General features: G+C 36.1%; 1 protein-coding gene across 1 annotated transcript; it reads right to left on the bottom strand.

The window, feature by feature from the left end:
- Window positions 1-5,963: 5,963 nt before the first annotated feature.
- LOC122075455 (transcription factor MYB1R1-like) lies at window positions 5,964-7,966 on the bottom strand. The gene is made up of 3 exons (XM_042640489.1): window positions 7,430-7,966; window positions 7,093-7,301; window positions 5,964-7,004 (listed from the first exon to the last, which is right to left on the bottom strand). Exons 1-3 carry the CDS (start codon window positions 7,701-7,703, stop codon window positions 6,576-6,578), a joined length of 912 nt encoding a protein of 303 aa, XP_042496423.1. The 5' UTR covers window positions 7,704-7,966; the 3' UTR covers window positions 5,964-6,575.
- Window positions 7,967-17,842: the final 9,876 nt, after the last annotated feature.

Genomic DNA, 17,842 nt, shown 5'->3' with positions numbered 1-17,842 from the left:
TCCTCCAGCTTTTACTTTGGATTACACTTATTTAAGAACCCATCTCACCCGTTAATCTACAAATCAGAATATCAATCCTTTAAGTTAGTTGTGAGTAGTGAGTAGTGAGTTGTGAGCAGTGAGAGCTATGAACAAGGCTGGGAAGAACAATAACCAGTCCCTCTGGGAGAATTCGGTGAAGGTGGTTGTGAACATCGCCAAGGTGTCGGCAATCTCTCTTGCCGAGAAGAGTCTCCAAACAAAACCGCCGCCGGGACAGCTACCACCACCACCACCACCACCATCACCACCTCCTCCTGCTACCAGACGCTGAATCACTATCATGGATGCAACTTCAGTACTTACAGTACCTGAATTAAGAAGCCGAAGATCACAAGAACCTGAGAGCAACTCAAAGAGTGCTTCGTACTTGATGGAGCTACCTGAGGAGAAACACATGATTCGTCAAGAAGGGATTAATAATGTCGATGGGAGAGCTTCAGCTTATATAGATTTGTTTCATAAAAGGATGCAAAAAGATTCAATTCCTGCATCCAAGCTCTCTCCAATCTTATTTCCCCCACCACCACCTCGTCAAGTTAAGTAGATTTGGCTTCCTTATTCGAAAAGGTCCATTTCTTTCTTTAAGATTGTATTTCTAAGTATGGGGAGCTTCAGTGTCTTCTTTAGTTTCATCACCTTTATTCCTCCTTAAAGAGAGCGAATAAAGCTGATAATGGTCTAGAAGAACTAGAACTGTTTGTGGTGTTGCCTTGTTAAAACAAAGACCCTTTATTAAAAGTTGTTTCTGTGTTTGTGTTGTGCAATACAAAAATCATCAAAGTTGTTAAAGCTTCCACCTTAAACCCAATTAGGGTGAAGTGGGATTGTCTCTTGTGGCTCTTAGTTGAGTCAACCACAGTTGATGTGGGACAATCTCAATACTCCCATTTACGTTCAAGCGTTTTATGGTTTTGTCTTCGTGGGTCAAATAAAGAACTCATCATCAATGGAGGCCCGATGTACCTGCTCTAATACCATGTTAAAGTTTTCATCTTAAAACCAATTGGTTTGAAGTAGGGTGACCTCTTATGGCTCATATGCAAAATAGTTGAGTCACCCACAATCGATATGGGACTATCACAATTAAACTAAACCTTAAAGAGAGAGAGCCCTAGTCCTTACATGCATACATAATTTCATATGACGTTATTCAGATCCAATGTGAGATTATTCCTTTTATCTAGAACCTTATTTTGATCCTCGGAAGTCAAGTTCTAAGTGGAGGGGTTGGGTTTTCCTAGTTGGGTCAACTAGGAAAATTTTCCCCTAGATGGTCCTCGATCTATTTAAAGCCTCCACCAAGTCTCCCATGGGGCATCTTTCTATATGTTCAGTAACTTGAGCTTCATATTTGTGCATAACTAGGGAAGCTAACCTGATAAGTTTTTATGTCTAGGATGTGGGTTAACATAGGTGGGAGTTGGGGCGGTCAATGGATTGGGTTTTGATCCAGATCCAATAAGACTTACAGCTAAAGGGTTCAATCAAATCCGATATGATCATGAACCGGTTTTATTAATGATAAGTGAACCAATTAGTAAATGTATCAAATCTGGATACACCCTGATCCAATCCTTTAATCCGATCTGCTTAGGATTAGGTAAGGGACAATATATGAAATTGTAAAGGGGGAAAGGCCTAAGCTAGAAGTTTGGAACATGATTTAAGAAATTGGATCAGATCAATCAGAATCAGACTGATCGGATTGATTTCGGCCAATGAGAACTCAATTCTGGGCTGATCCCATATTGGTATCACTACATATTTTGATTTTTGAAGAAAATAAGGGAGATCAAAGCTGATACGGGCCCTCTAGATAGGTTTTGGCAGAGATTGAACCCGATTCGGTTCCCAAATACTAATCCCATGGTTTGGAGACACAATTTCATTAAATTTGTATGAAGTTGTGTGTAAGCCTCTCAAGGAAGAAGAAAAAGAAAAAAAATATAGAGATTACGGAATAGTTGAATTCAATATCCAATCGGATCACTGTGCGATTGATCCGTCGAATTACCGGGTCAACTGATTTCATAACCGGATTTCAAAGGTCAGTGTGAACCTGACTCGAATCCATCCCATTGATAGGTCCGCCGGTGATAGTTTTATAGGATAGATACCTTTCAGCATAGGTCTATTCTTTTATGAAGTCGAATCTATATCCTTCATCCTTTTATCTTTCTTCTCTCTCTCTCTCTCTCTCTCTCTCTCTCTCTCTCACACACATACACACAAATCCGAGTGCGATTCCAATGTGTGCACAAGAGCCAATGGGCGCGCACGAGGAATCCATCCACATAAGAATTGTTTTTCTTGGGGATGAGTCAATCATTTCACCCATCATGTGTTTGGATGGGGTCACATTCCCCCATAGAAAATATTTTCCCAATTTCATAGATTTACATGTCCCAATGTCCCTTCCTCCCATATTAATTTTCAACCCAAGTGGACAAAACAAAAAGAGGAGCACAAAACAAGTAAAAAGATAATATCTATGATTAGAGTTAGATGAGAGCCCTCTTATAAATTTTTTTATACAAAAAAGAGAAAAAAAATTTCATTCTTGCTCTTTCATATCATTGATTTATATGTGCCAATCTATTTAGAACTTGACCTAATTAATAAAAAAATATAAAATTAAATGTTATATTATGACTAACCGATTGCATGCCTGCCTAATCAGACATGAGAGAGTCTATGTGATAGAGAATACCACATCTAAACACAGGTAAAATTTCATTCCTATTTGAGTAGAGTAAGCATCACAAAATTATACAAATATCATTTCATATTTTATATTTGTTTTCCACAAATGATCATTTTATATTTATATTTTTTTTCTTCTTTTAATATATTTTTTTCATTCTTTGAAAAAAAAAGTTGAAAAAAAAAAAAAAAAAAGATGAGTGTAAGGTCTTCGCCTATTTTGGACTAATAGTTTGACTTTCTATGATAAGATTAATTGATTTTGAAGCATGGATATTGCTATAGCAATTAAAAAATGAATGATAGGTTAGGACGCAACAAAAAACAGTTTTGTTGATTTAATAACCATATCTTTATTAAGATCAATTCGTTAATATAAATCCTTGAGCATTGCAAGTAGAAATAATAAAAACTGCCACTAATTGTTTACGACAAGATAGTATTATGAAGAAAACTTGTCTATTACTTGTATTATTAAAGAAGGGCTACCATAGGATTCTTACCAAAATCTAATTAACACATCTTAAAAGATTGAATGGGTGAAAAGATTCTTTCTTCATTAATAGTAATGTGATGATATGATTGGACTCTGAGTTGATCATCATTAATTTACAACCCTTATTATTCATCGTGTACACGATTAAAAATACATTCTTTAGTTCAATCAAAGAGTCAAATGGGGTGGATTTCTGTTTTTATCATGGATGGAGAAAAATTAGGATTTGAATCTCTATTTTGAGGAAGTTAGGGAGGGACCATTAAATAATTAATGTTGAGTGACTAATAAGATGATTAGGGTATGATACAGACAGCATTTTGACTTTAATCACTTTAGGATAATGCCTCATGAAATACATTGAATCTGTGTGGGTGGATTAAGAGACTACGTTTATTATTTGAGTGCCTTAACTTTAAAGAGTTAGTGACTCTATTTGACTCCTAACCAATTAGTGCACAAATTAATGTTAGGGGCCATCAAATCATTTGTTGAGACTACTGATTTAAACCTTTTCTCAAAGCTTCCTGAAATTACTGTCTTTTGTCAGTTTTCCTAAATTTCAATTTTGATTTTTAGTGTTTGGTTGGTCATAAACGTAATCCCCTGAGAAATTAGGGAATCTCTTTGTTCACCTTATTTGAATTCTAGAAGTTTGGATCCCATTTCTCTCCGCCTATAGTGAAGAGAGAAACAATAGTAATGTGATTCTATAATTATGGGTTCATAGAATTACAATGTAATCCAATGAGTTCTGATCATGAAAGCGAATTGCTAAGGATGATGTTATGATCTCATATTAGCTTATGGGGGCTGATCCCACATCGATTTCTTATAGGAATTGATGTGGGTTGATATGGTCTTAGGTCCTCTCACCTTATAAACCGGTTTATAGGATTGAGTTCTTCCAAACCGTAACGGATGGGAAATCATTGGATCATATATGAATTAGATCAATACATCTATTAGGAATTAGCTACTGCAAACCCTTCGAAGTTTAAGCCATATATATGTATATATATATTCATTAATAAACTTGTCCAAACTTCAATGTGCAACATGCATACCCATTTTCATGAAATATGGGGAACAACCATAGCACAAGGATTGGACCAGGTAGTTTGGAACTCTTGACAAGGAACCACCACAAACCATTGAAGGAAAGTAATCAAGCAAGCACTTTGATTGATGATCTTGAAAGCAAGATTTGACCAGGAAAGAAAGCAGGGCCAACAGATGAAAGAGACGAATTTTCTAAGGTGGATAAACCAAGGATTAGATCAAACAAAGCTGTCTTTTTGTGGCCAAAATCCTTAAAAACAGCAGATGGAGCCAGAAAGCAAAGGAAAATAACTTTTTCTTTCTTTGATAAGAGACTTATAGGATAACACCATTGGCCCCAATGCTCCCTCTTTTCTTCTCCTTATGGATTCTTACTTTGTTAAGGAATTCATACTTTGCTCACATTGTGCTTCTTGAGCTTTTCATCAGTTTCCATCACCATCTTCCTTTTATATATATATATATATATATATATTCTTGGTGGGAAGACCTTAGAAGAAAACATTGCATACTGCACAGCATTACAGTAGATTAGTGGATACCATAGAAAAAAAAATTAATCATACAACTTTCTTAAGACAATTTTTTTCTTTGGGTAAAGCACACTTTAGACATCTTATTAGTAATATTTTAAAAGATAATGTTATTAATAAACCACTTCCGCCACATTTGGTAACACTTCAAAATGTGTTTAGATTTGTCAATTCACTTCTGTATCATTGGACAGTGAACTGACTCTTAAAAGTGGAAAGGAAAATGCTTTTACTTATATATATATATATATATGGAAAAAAGGCAACCATCAGATACTATTGCGTACAACTATACACATGAGAAAATAGAACCAAACTATGAAAAGACGTCCATGGCTTGGCGTCACTTTCCCATGTGTCTAGACATAAACAACATTTTTGGGTAGCATTTTTCTCTCAAAATGAAAATGCTTTTGCACTAGGGAGTATATCATTGATATTCCTAGACTCCCGAGACCTTCTAAAACATCCTAAGACCTCAAATTGTTCATGTATGACCAATGACATTCAATTAAAAAACACTTCTTATGTTCAATTATCAACTCAACTTAACTTTCAACCTTATCACAACTAAATGGATCAGCTACATATGTATTTTTCTCTATTTAGCTTCATTCAAAAGTCATACTCAGTTACCATTTCTAAGTTATGCATACTTTTCCTCACCATTTTTGTTAGAGTCATTTTAGACCTATCCCTAGTCAATTATCAAATACACGATTGTCTTGCAAAAGAGCTCCACAAGAGTGAAAACGCTTTAGAAGTGCTCTAAACATCAAAACACTCCTGTCATAGATTTAGCTCAAAAGACAGCAGGAAAGTAGTTATGTCTTGTTCATGCATTCAAGAATCACATTCCAATTGTCCGTAATATAAACCTATCAACCTAATGGAAAAAGGTGGGAAAAAAAATGAAAAAAGATGGGTTGGGGGTGGGGGAGGGGGAGGGGGAAAGGACCATCACATAGATACGTCGAAATTTTATAATTTCATATCTAACCAATCTTGCCCACTTCTATGGACAATTTATCAACATCAGTCGTATGTAAGGAGAGCACGTGTTAAAAGAAAAGAGAGTGCACATCGATATAGGGATCATTTTAGAGAGAGAAAAAGTAGACCTCACAAAATAAGAAGAGCCCCAAAATAGAATATCCTAACAACTTGGTACATTTTACAGCGAGTCCTAAAATTACAGTGAGTAAATATTACATCAAATCTTGATCTTTCACCATTTTACTTATCCACAGAAATGGAAAATGACAGCTCCATACACCTCAATCACAGAAGAACAAGATAATGCTTTCAAAGAGGAAGAACTGAACAATTAGAAGAGAAGTCCAGTTGATATTAAATATTCCTCCTCAAAGCTCCTCAAAAACCCACCAACCAAAGAAACAAAAAATTAACGACTAATAGGAGTAGTAGTACCTCAGTTGCAGGCTTGCACCTCCACTGTTCATTTGTTAAATTTCAATTTACTCTGGACCACAAATCAAACAAACAAACCGACCATTAAACACGGCATGAATCACCACCTCCCCTTCATCATCCCCAAACACTGTACAACCAAAGGAATCACCTAACCTAATCCAATCTAATCTTCCCTAATCTAATTTTAAATCTTATCCTTTCATCCCCACCACTTCCTCTCCTTCCAACTTTGATTCGTTCTCGATTATTGTTATTCTAATCTTCTTCTTTTTTTAATTTTTCTTTCAAGATAGAATTATTTATTATCAGGCGACGCTGATAATGCTTCCTCCATTAGAATCGAGATCGCCGGAGCTAAAGTTTGTCATGGCCTGAAAAGCAGAGTGCCTCGACGAGGGTTGTTGATCAGGTGATGTGGAGAGCTTGAGAGACACTGGCGAAGGATCTATTGGAGACTTCTGGTTCAGATTAAGATCCGCCATCTTCAACGAGGGTGGGGCTGGTAGCACAGGAATCGGACGGACCAGCTTCGTCGTTGACGATGTATTACTATCCGTCATTGGGAAATCGTTGATGCTGTTGCCAGTTCCTGGTAGTACGGTCGGAGTGAGTGCCATTGGATATGCCGGCACCGGGAATCCTATGTTGCAGTTTACCGGCGGCGGTGGCAAATCTGCCTGAGTTGTCTTCTCTTGGTGGATGATTTGTTCTTCTTCACTTCCCGAACCCATGAACTATCAATCAGAAAGATGGAAGAAATAAGATTTGGGTTTTGAAGGGTGAAAAAATTGATTTCAGAGGCTGTAATGAATTTTGAAGTACCGTATCGGGGGTCATGTCGAAGAGGCTAGATCGGCGACGTCTACGGTTGAGGTTGCTTCGCCGGAGGAAATATTTCTGAGCATGGCTGGCGACCTGCGTCGGAGTACGAGTCCTGACAAAATTTCTAGAGATACCCCTCCAGTCTCCTTTCCCAACCTTCTGGAGACCTAACAAGAAAAGCCTATGTTCTTCCTCCGTCCATGGAACTCCTAATAATGATAAAAATTTCCCCAATCTTCAATTAATTGATTTTAATTTGAAAAATAAACTCGTAATACGATGACGAAGGGGATAAAATGGAAAACAGAGATCGATCCGAAAGCAAAGATAATCGTACCTCTCTTGCGTTCGCGGTGACCGGCGGAGGCGTGGACGACATCGTCGGAGGCGTAACCGGAAGCAACATCGGCGTTTGGGTCGTGAGGTTGCTCGTACTGGGAGAGATTGTTCATGCTCACAACCTTACGCATCGAGTTGGAGATTGAACCTTCCGTAACTCGTACACCAAACAGCATGAACCCACCACCACCACTACCACCTCCATCGGCGGTCTCTGCGCAGGTGCGCGAGTTGTGGCCATTGTTGCCGCAGTGAGAGCAGCTATGCGACATCTTCCTTGAATCTTGATCTTCGCCTTTCTTGATTAAGCCACCCCCACCTACCTAATGAGAGACGACGAAGACGCAGAGAGAGAGAGAGAGAGAGAGATCTGAGAGTCTCACGCGGCGATGGTCGTCTCGATTAAGCTCTTTCTTGGATGGGTTCCTTCTGGGGTTCTTCTTCTCGTTTGCGTTTTGGTTTCCTAAAAGGCTAATAGGAATCTCAGTTCGTACGAAAGTCGCATCCCTAATACAAAGGAAGGGAGCAGAAAGAAAGGAAGAGAAGGAGAGAAAGATATATAAATTAAGGGACAATAATGTGGTGATGGACGATGGATCACGGCCGTCCAATCGCTCTCAAAAAGGGTGAGACCTGTCTTTTTCCTTTGTGTAAACAGACCCACAGACCACAGTGATCTAAGTTGGGGATTACGTGTCATCTCTTTGACCCTTAATTGGAAAGATGATCGTCTAGGTGAGATCTCCGTCTAGGTTTGACTTGACAAATCCAATTTCTAGTCTGTAATCTTTACTCGATCGTTATTTGCATGTGAGCGTAAGAGAATCACAAAATTTCGGTACACAATCCTCTGCGGCAACTTTCCCTGCGGTGAGGGAGGCCTCCCTTGGGCTTTGACTGAGCCGCTGCTGATATGACACTCCTGACCTGGGCCAATGGGTGTCCATCAATACGGGTCGGTTTCGATTGAATGATTCTGTTTCAGTATATTAATGGAATTCAAAATTGTTATTCTTTTTCAATTCGGATCTTCGGTTATGCTTCACTTTTGACACGTTTACTAGCTTTTTGTTTACGGTATCGATTCCGATATGATTCCACCAATATCAATATAGATATCAGACCGATCCAATAAAAACACTATTTTTTGAAAGAATGCCATATTAGTATCAGTCACTACCGATATGGATCAACACGATACCGATTACCTAAATCCAAGCAACTTACCCTTATAACCCCTAGGCAGCATGTGCTAGGAGCCTAGGATTCAAAATATGGGGCCAACTCATGCCGTTTGCCTGAACAGTATAGACGCTTATACTGTGGGTCCCATCCCATCCCATCCCATCCAATCCAAGAGAAAAGAGAGGTTATTCTGGATCTATTTATTATTCCGGGGTGGAATGATATCTCGATTACCAAACTCCAGAGTAGACTTAAAATAGAAAATAGAATAAAAGGAGAGAGAGAAAGTCTTATCTATCATTTCCAACTCTTCCATATGGGGTCCCATCGGTTTGTAAGGCTAAGATCTCAAGAATCTAAGTTATACGAGTGTGATGGAGTGACTGTTCTCAAACGCACCACCAAATGTGGGTAGTATCGTAATTGGATTCTTTCAACAATTGCTTCTTTCAAGAGAGGGTTGCACAATTGCTTCCTTCAAACAGAGGATTGTAGCCCAATACCTTTTGCCAAATTTGTTCTTGTTGACTAATCATCCTCAGCCATAGATTTAAAAATAAAAAGGAATCCCAAAAAATGGCTTTCTTTTGCAGTATTCTTTGGCACATCTGAATTAGTTATTGGAATCTCACATTCAGACAACAAGAGATTAGCCACTATCATTGTCAGAAACGCCATTAGCCTTACTTGAGATTATTTCCCTCTAGTTGAGTGTGGATCTCGGCATTCCTTCTTCTAGGTTGGTCAAGTGGAAAGCTCTTAACCCTCCTTTTGTTAAATTCAATATTGATGGAATTAACTAGCCAGGAAACCCAGGGAGAGTTGGCATTGGGGGTGTGTGCTGATTTTCCACATGTCAATTTTTGTTTGCCTCTTTCAATTGGATTGGTTGGAATTTTGCTCGTCGCGTAAGCTCTTGCAATTATAATAGCTTTGATTGTTGCCCTTTAGCGTGGAATCTAGTATTTGATCATTGAGAGTGATAATCTATTAATTGTGAACATTCTCAACAAGAGCTCTTCTATTGTCCCTTGGAGGATTAGATCCATTATCTAAGGTCATTTCTCTTTACGTAGCAATTTTAATTGTATTGTTTTTTTATTTTTCATTATCTCAGTCTCTCAGAGAAACCAATAGCATCGTTGATGCTTTAGCTAATGCTGGTGTAAGGTTTCAACAATCTTGTTGCTAGGATATGTAAGGTTTCAACAATCTTGGTTTCAAGATGGCACTCCACCTCCTTCTATCATCCTCAACTTGTATGTGAATCTTATGGACCTTTGTTCCTAATTAAGATAATCAAATTTTTCTACAAAAAAATGACCATCCAATAAGATTCAATTTAATACATATCACACGTGGTCAAATCTCAGTGGAGCATCTTGTGTAAGTGATCTGGTGCTCGTTTGGGGTTTTGTCTGGCATGTGGTAAGGTCAGGGGCCAATGCAGCCACGTTTTAATATTCCGAAGCTGTATAGATTTTGTTCGTATACTGTAGCATACAATTATATACAACAATGGGGGATAGATATATAGATAGATGAGGTGTAGAGTCTAGATTAGATTTGTGGGCTTTTCCTACACGATCCGTCCATGTCGAGGTCCGAGGACGACCGTCTTTGGCAGTTATTTAGTAATATTTTTAATCCATAATTTAAGTATGGGTGCTTCCGCCACACCCATTTTAAAAGGGCAAAAAGGGATGGTTGGAGGAGAAGATTGAGTGTCGACCGTCCCCTTCGAATATTCGGCAAATGCTGTAGTGAGTCTAGTGACTGGTGACATCTCTCTCACCTTCTTTATAGTGTCATAAACTTCAATGATGGATCTAAGTGAGGTGGTGGGGACATGGTCTGGGAGGATAACCCACTATCCTCAAGACCCTCTCTCTCCTCTTTACACTGTTGGCCCTTAAACACCCCCTCACTCTAGATTTTTTTTTTAATTTAATTTATTAGGCACTAGTAGGATCGATGGTCACTTATTTCTACATCTGTTTATTCATTTACTCACATATGCATACGATAATATTCGGTAATGTTGGATCTTGAAAACTCTATCTCAATCAATATTTAAAATATTAGAATTAAATCAGTTAAATCGACATATCAAGTTAATAGTAGTATTAAGTAGGGAATAGAGACTAAACTACTTTTGATTCGGAATTTATAATCCTTGTTGTCTCTCTAAATAAAAGTTCCATTGCAACTTGTGATCGTGTATGACTTTATGATGTTACACAGTATTAGTGGGAGGTGGGTATCCTCTTCCTTTCTTATTTTGTGTCGTGCTTTTACATTTATTGTTAATTAATGATTTAATCAATATAAGAATTAAATAGAGGATTTTCTTATAATGTCAAGTGGTAATTTGTACTAATAAGAGGGTGAGATACATATTCTTTTAAGAGGCAAATTCACATTGTCTTATGAGATGGAGTGTTAATGTGGAATTCTACATGAAGAAATTCTATTATGGGCATCCAAAATCTTTTTACCCTAATAATTTAATGTGATGATGCATTCTATCTTAAAACATGGTTCACTCTTAATATTTCCAAGCCCATCTCTCTTTCCCAATAGGGGTAGATAAATCATTGTGTGAGATAAGAGAGAGAGAGAGAACGAGAGAAAATATAAATTGATGGAATATAAATTGAAATTAATCAAACCCAATTATCCTAAATGGATAGAAATCGGGTTCAAATCTTCAACTATCCGTTTACATTCTTGATTTGTATATCTCAAATCACATAATTTATTTTCTATCCATGTTTCCATAATGTCTTATATGTTATTCATTTTATTGAAAACATTGTGACCATCACATTTTCTTTAATTTTACTATTTTTTTAATAATTTACTATTTATTATAGTGATTTTTTTTTTTTAATGAAATTTACTATATTGAGTTTGGTATTTGAGAATGTGTTTTCTGCAACTGCGGTCTGCATATGTTATATTTACTCTCTCTCTCTCTCTCTCTCTGGTACTTTTCCTTCCCCAATGGAAAATGGGTCTTTTCTGTCTCCTGTTTACGTCTGGTGCTTACTGCTTTGTTTGCTTTTTGGATGGTTTTCTGTTGCCTAACTTTCCCATCAATGGTTGGATGATTGATTGATTGAGTAATTGAGATCATGGAATCCCATGATGGACCAGACAACGAGGTTACGAGGCTTTCCTAAAGTTTCCTTAATTACGCTCCGCCTCTCTCCTCTCACTCTTTGTTTCAGAGTCCAGATTAATTAATCCCTCCTTTAATGCTATTTTTTGTTGTCCAAATCCAAACGCAACACATTAAACTATAACACGCAGTTTCATAACGAAAATCGTGGGGCCCATTGGGCCATAGAAAATATTCCAATCCGAAAATATCTTAAGCAATGAAAGCTTAAGAACCCCAGCAGGTCCACCTCCAGGACACGTCCTGTTGCAACTTGATGAAAGGTACCGGTCAACATGGTTTTGAAAAACGAAACGGAAGTGTCGGTATCGGTTGGATCTGAACGATATTGATGTTGATCGATCTGGATCCTATTCCACATGTATGATTCAAGGGTAAAATAATAATAATAAATTATTCTTTTAAATAAAATACAAGGGTAAATTGATCTGATTCAATTTGTTTTAGAAAAATATTACTAATCTTAATCATTCCCAAGTTTTACAACCTTGTCACTTAAACTCTCTTTTTATATTTATAATAATATATATAGGTGAAGGATCATAGGTATACGACAAGTTAAGAAATAACACCAATGAGAACACATGATGAGATATCATATGTGAAGGAAAATGGAAAAAGGAGAGATAAAAATGAAGGGTGCTAGGTTATGGAATACCATATTTTATATATATATATTTTTTTCCCATTAAAAAGAAAAAGATGATTAGATGAAAAAAAAATCCTTATAATCTTCAATAAATCGTCTAAATTTGAATCATTAAGGCTACATATTTTAATTTAAACCTGATTCCATTACATGGTACCTACCTAATGATTGTGATTTATATTTATATGATACGATATTTGAAAAATAAAAATAAAAAGGAAAATATTTCATCAAACAAAATAAATAATTATAAGAATGAATTAAAATATTTAAAGTATTATTTGTATATTATCACTTATTTAGGGAAAAACTCATTGAAGTGGTCCCACGACCTAGGTTGATAAGCTTATCAAATCAACTATTCTCGATTCTAGATTAGACATATATCAAATTTTAAAGAATAATTTAATCAAATAATCTACCGTGTATTGGCATGCATTCTATGAATGTCCATGCATGCCTATGTACTTAATTACTATTATACATTCTCTCAGAGTCTTGAATTTTTCAAATACTCTCATTCCAATTAATTTTTTCATGTTCCCACGATACGTTAGATATATCTATCCACAAAATTTGGATCTCAACCAATGTGTTAGGTGACAAATATTTGAGCCACCTTATTTAGCTTAACAAGGTGATTGGTAGTGAAGTGAAATAAATTAAAATAGTCAAGAGTGAAATAATAATAATAAGAATTTCTCTATTCATGTTACATTAAGTTTAGGAAAAGTTTTTAATGTTGAGATATACTGGATAAAGGTATTTATGGTCAGGGATTAAGGATAACAAATACGTGGTCTTGCAGAGTGGAAAATATGGTTATTAGTTGTCTAGGAAACACTTCCACTAATCCCAAGCATTTTCTCTATTATGATACATTTTTTTAATTTTGTTTTGCCACATAACTAATTCCATTTAAATTTAAACTCCAATCATAATCACTTAGGAGACACTAGAAAGCAAGCGTTGTAGTTGGATGGATAACTAGGCCAGGGGACATTCTCCCTTAAATTTTACATTCAATCAATCATCTTGTTAAGATATATATATATATTTTTTTCAGTCATCATTAGGGAAATAAAGAAAAGGGCTGTGGGACCAATGAAAGAGGGAGGGAATTTTTTTTATTATTTCTCTGATTGAAGAAAAAGTTGACTGAATATTTCATTTACATATCCAACATAGAGTGAGTATGACACGCTAGTGTGATGGCAGTGGGACTACCTAATGTTTCCTCATAAGCCAACACCATTGAAATGTACGTGACACCATTATTTGATTTGTCTTCCATTTTAATCCAATACTATCTATTTCCTGCATCTAATAACTAAAGCATATGCCACCCGCCAGCAGAGGTGTCAAATCATCAGTGGGGTGATTATTTATTTATTTATTTATTTTTCTTAAAAGCGAAAAGCCTCTCTGAACTGCTGGGCGCCTGGGAAAGGGTACATTATCAGATAACACTTTTGTCTTAATTTTTTTTTTTTTTTTTTCTTCACATAATATGACCTTGTTGCCATCCTATGATAGATAATCTTTCTTTGTCACAAGTCATTGGGTGTGAAAATCGATTGTAGTTATAGCGCTCTCAGCAGTTCGATGCTCACCGCACCTCATCACTTGTTGCAGAAGATATGAACTCAATCATTGATGTGCTCTCATTGTTTGCTCAGACAATCTTTTCCCCCTTATTTTTTTTTAAATTGATAGGTTTTCATTTGTTGTTGGTTTCTTTGAAAGGTCTCTTATCAGTCTATTATCGGTATACAACCCTTCTACCCATATCATTAACCTCTCTAAATCAATAGTAATAAGTAGCAAAAAGTGGGCCCATTAAACCCCTACTAAACCCCTTTATTGGTCTTTGTCTGGCCCTTTTGAGTCCTTGTCTTAGCCCAATGTGGGATTGGCATCCAAAAATAAATAATAAATAAATAAAAAATAAAAAAAGAAAAAATGTAAAAAAATCAGATCCGATCGTTTAAATAAGCTTGGTCAGATTTTTGACACCCGGCCCTTATCACCAACCTTGCCACCCACCTGCCCCTAAGTAAATGAAAACGAAAATGATGCATATAATGAAAGCCATGGTATGGGCTATTAGGCTAGAAATATGTTATGGGGTCTTATAATTTGGGGATAAAACTGTAGATGATGGGAATGGGAACAAACAGTTACCAGTTTACCTATTTAGAGCCAGACATTGGAGACTAATACAAAACAAAGAAAGTTATAAGTGATCACCAGTGACCACCTATAAATGTCCTGATTAAGATAAGATTTTTATTTATTTTTAAATATATTTTATAAATTTCTTAACATGCGTCAAATAATTTTAAATTTATTTTATTTTTTTTCTTAGCATAGTTTCCCATGTTATTATTGTTATTTCACATATGTACTCATGTAACGATATTATAATAAGTCACTTTTTTATCAAAAAATTTTTCATTTTCAAATTATTTTTGAAATTTTTTTTAGTGATGAGTTTCAACATATTGGCTTTCTTGAAACTAATGGCGTAGCCAATGAGCTGATGAAGGGGTTGGGATGGAAGGGGCAATGATGACTTTTCTTGCGGGGAGAGGAGAGTTAGACATGGAACTAAGCACAACGCTTTGCATGCCCAGTCTTTTTCCACTCTTCTATATACCTAACATAAAAATCTTTTAAAAATGAGGCAAAAAAATCCAGAAATTCATTTCTAATACAAATGAGTTTTTTGAGAGTTCTGTCAAAAATTTTTATGGTTCATTGGTGGAAGCCACATGTAGTGCAAAGTTCATTTACTTATAGAGAAAAGTTGTGAGGATAGAACCTTTCCTTTAAGGTTAAAAGGAAAAAAAAAAAATCCTATTAATGCTTGAGCACCCATAAAGAGCAAAAAAAGTTACACGGGAATTTGATAAACCATCCTCTGCTACCGCATGTGGCTTTGCCCAATATATTTGGGATGTTTTGTTTAATAATTAAAAACCCAAAGAGGTGTACGAGGTTTTCGCATGTGTGAAGTTTAGGGGAACGAAAATTACTCAACTTTACTCCGAAAATGTTGAGAGACTGTTTCAATGTACGGCTTGAGATCACCGAATCACAACATTTATACTTTTACCATTGGACCACTAGGTCACATCATTGTTTAACAATCTAATGATCTGATTAATATCTAACACATAATCCGTTCAGTGGGTAAGTGTTGCACATCTACTAATTAAGACACATTGGTTGTTATAATTTGATTTCATCTTTCTTATATTTGAACATGATTGGGTGAGGAAAAGAATCAACATTATGGATTTTGAAATTAATATAATTTTCAAAATCCGCATCCAGAGTTCTTTAATGGCTGCATTCTGCGGTCTTCCTTTTCTCCTTACTTTTCATTATTATTATTATTATTTTCGATTTTACCATCCAATATTGATACATGATCTCAGATCGGGTAGATACCCATAGGGGCAGCAAGGCTGGTAAACAAGAGCCATTTAGAATCAATGCCCCACTATCTAATTGGACAAAGAGGTCATTTCATGAAAAAAAAAAGAGAAAGAGGGAGTGGTGCTAGCGAAGGCTATGCTCGTAATAGGAAACATTATCCATTTTCTATGTAAGAGTAGATAAATTTTGTCATCCTTATCTAATTAAGTTAACAAGGGAGAAGTTTCTCTCGACATACACCAAAGTAGGGAGGAATATGCGTATTGTATCTTGTTCTGAAAAAATGTATCATCCACATGATCCACGTATATAATAAGAGTAGGAGAGAGAGAAAAAATCCATGTGAATGAAAAATTACACTCTTATGTGGGGGGGGGGTGGCATTTTTCCTTATTAACAATAGGCAAAAGGTTTTGTGCATGTCCATACATCAAGACCATGCACACAACTATTGTATATGACTTATGAGGGATGAGGGTCCAATGCTCGTCTTTTATTTCCATCGATGTCTATTTACATGTCTGAGTCTTTAACTATGCAAATAACCTTTTCTTTTCACAATACACTCATTACATCTAACCAAAAAATTAAAGCCTTATTATTACTAAAATTTTAAATTTATATTTTTTGAATTATTTGTGAATCTGAATTTATCAACCATGACCTAAAGTGGTAATATATTTAGTTAGGGGCCATGAGTTTTTTTTTTTTTTTTTTTTGAAAGGGGGTCATGGGTCCATGACTAGAATTTGTGGACCCCACGTTCAGTGACGAACATCTCCTCTGCGATACCTGTAGCTTCTCCCTGCTTTCCCAAAGTTTGGAACCCTACCTGGTGACCTGGCTACCTTTGGGCTCTTCCAGCAATTAAAAAAAAAAAAAAAAAGACAATTGGGCTCCCAACTTAGATGGCCCATATTTACCAAAAAAAAAATCTTAAATGGCCCATGGGCCCTTGATAGGAAATGTAAAAAAAAAAAAATGTCGCGACGATCAGTTCCCCCAAATCCCTTCGTAATAATATATAGTCCTTTCCAGCTACGAGTCCGACTTTTTCTTATTGTCGGGTCCTTTCTAACTCTACGTCGGCCTTTTTCAACCGTTGGATGGTGCACTCATTCTAGTCTAACCGTTAGCAAAGCTAATCAGAATGAAGTATATTTATCTAAATGAGACACGTCAGCACTTATGAATTCATCATGGATGAATAACAACTACTCATGCAGATAGTACACATAATATCAAAATAGGTAGACATGGCAAACTGATGATATCCCAACATTGGTGGTCCCACCTAAGGATATCTTACTTCCACATTGACCAGATCCCCCTCAGCTTATCCTAATCTGACGGTTCACACAGAAATCTCACCTGAGCCTGGTCTTATGTAATTAGGACTTCAAAGTCTAAAAGCGATGGTAATCCTTGAAGAGAGCTACAGAATTCTACCTCCTTCAATATATTGGTATCCTTATACAAAGATTGATTATGATCTAGACTGATCTGGATTGATATTGGCCGAGATGTTAGCATCTAAATCTTTGATGGAGATTAAGGGTGTTAATTTCAGACCAAAGTTGACTATTGAAATCAAATTAAATCATTTAATTCAGATTTAATAAATCAATTATTATTGGGTTCGATTTAAAATTATTTAAAACCAAATAATTAAACCAATCAAGAAAAACTGATAATAATTAGTTTCGAATTAAAAATTGAGACCAATTAAATGATTGGTTCGATTTTAATTTCTGATATCTATCAATTATATTATGAGTCGAGCCATTTAAATCGAAATCGAACCGGTTGATTTCCCAAAAGAGGAAGTAAATTTGAAATTCGTGACCATGGAACAGGTATCTGTGGCGTCCTTCCAAGTTCCCAACGACAAAGATAAAAAATCCTCGTTTGTGTTGTTATATTAGGTCTCCAGTTGTGGCAATCGAGTA

The sequence above is a fragment of the Macadamia integrifolia genome, chromosome 4, assembly GCF_013358625.1.
Source record: "Macadamia integrifolia cultivar HAES 741 chromosome 4, SCU_Mint_v3, whole genome shotgun sequence".
Classification (NCBI taxonomy): domain Eukaryota; kingdom Viridiplantae; phylum Streptophyta; class Magnoliopsida; order Proteales; family Proteaceae; genus Macadamia; species Macadamia integrifolia.
The sequence above is the reverse complement of the archived record's forward strand: the minus strand, read 5'-3'. Positions and strand labels throughout refer to the sequence as shown.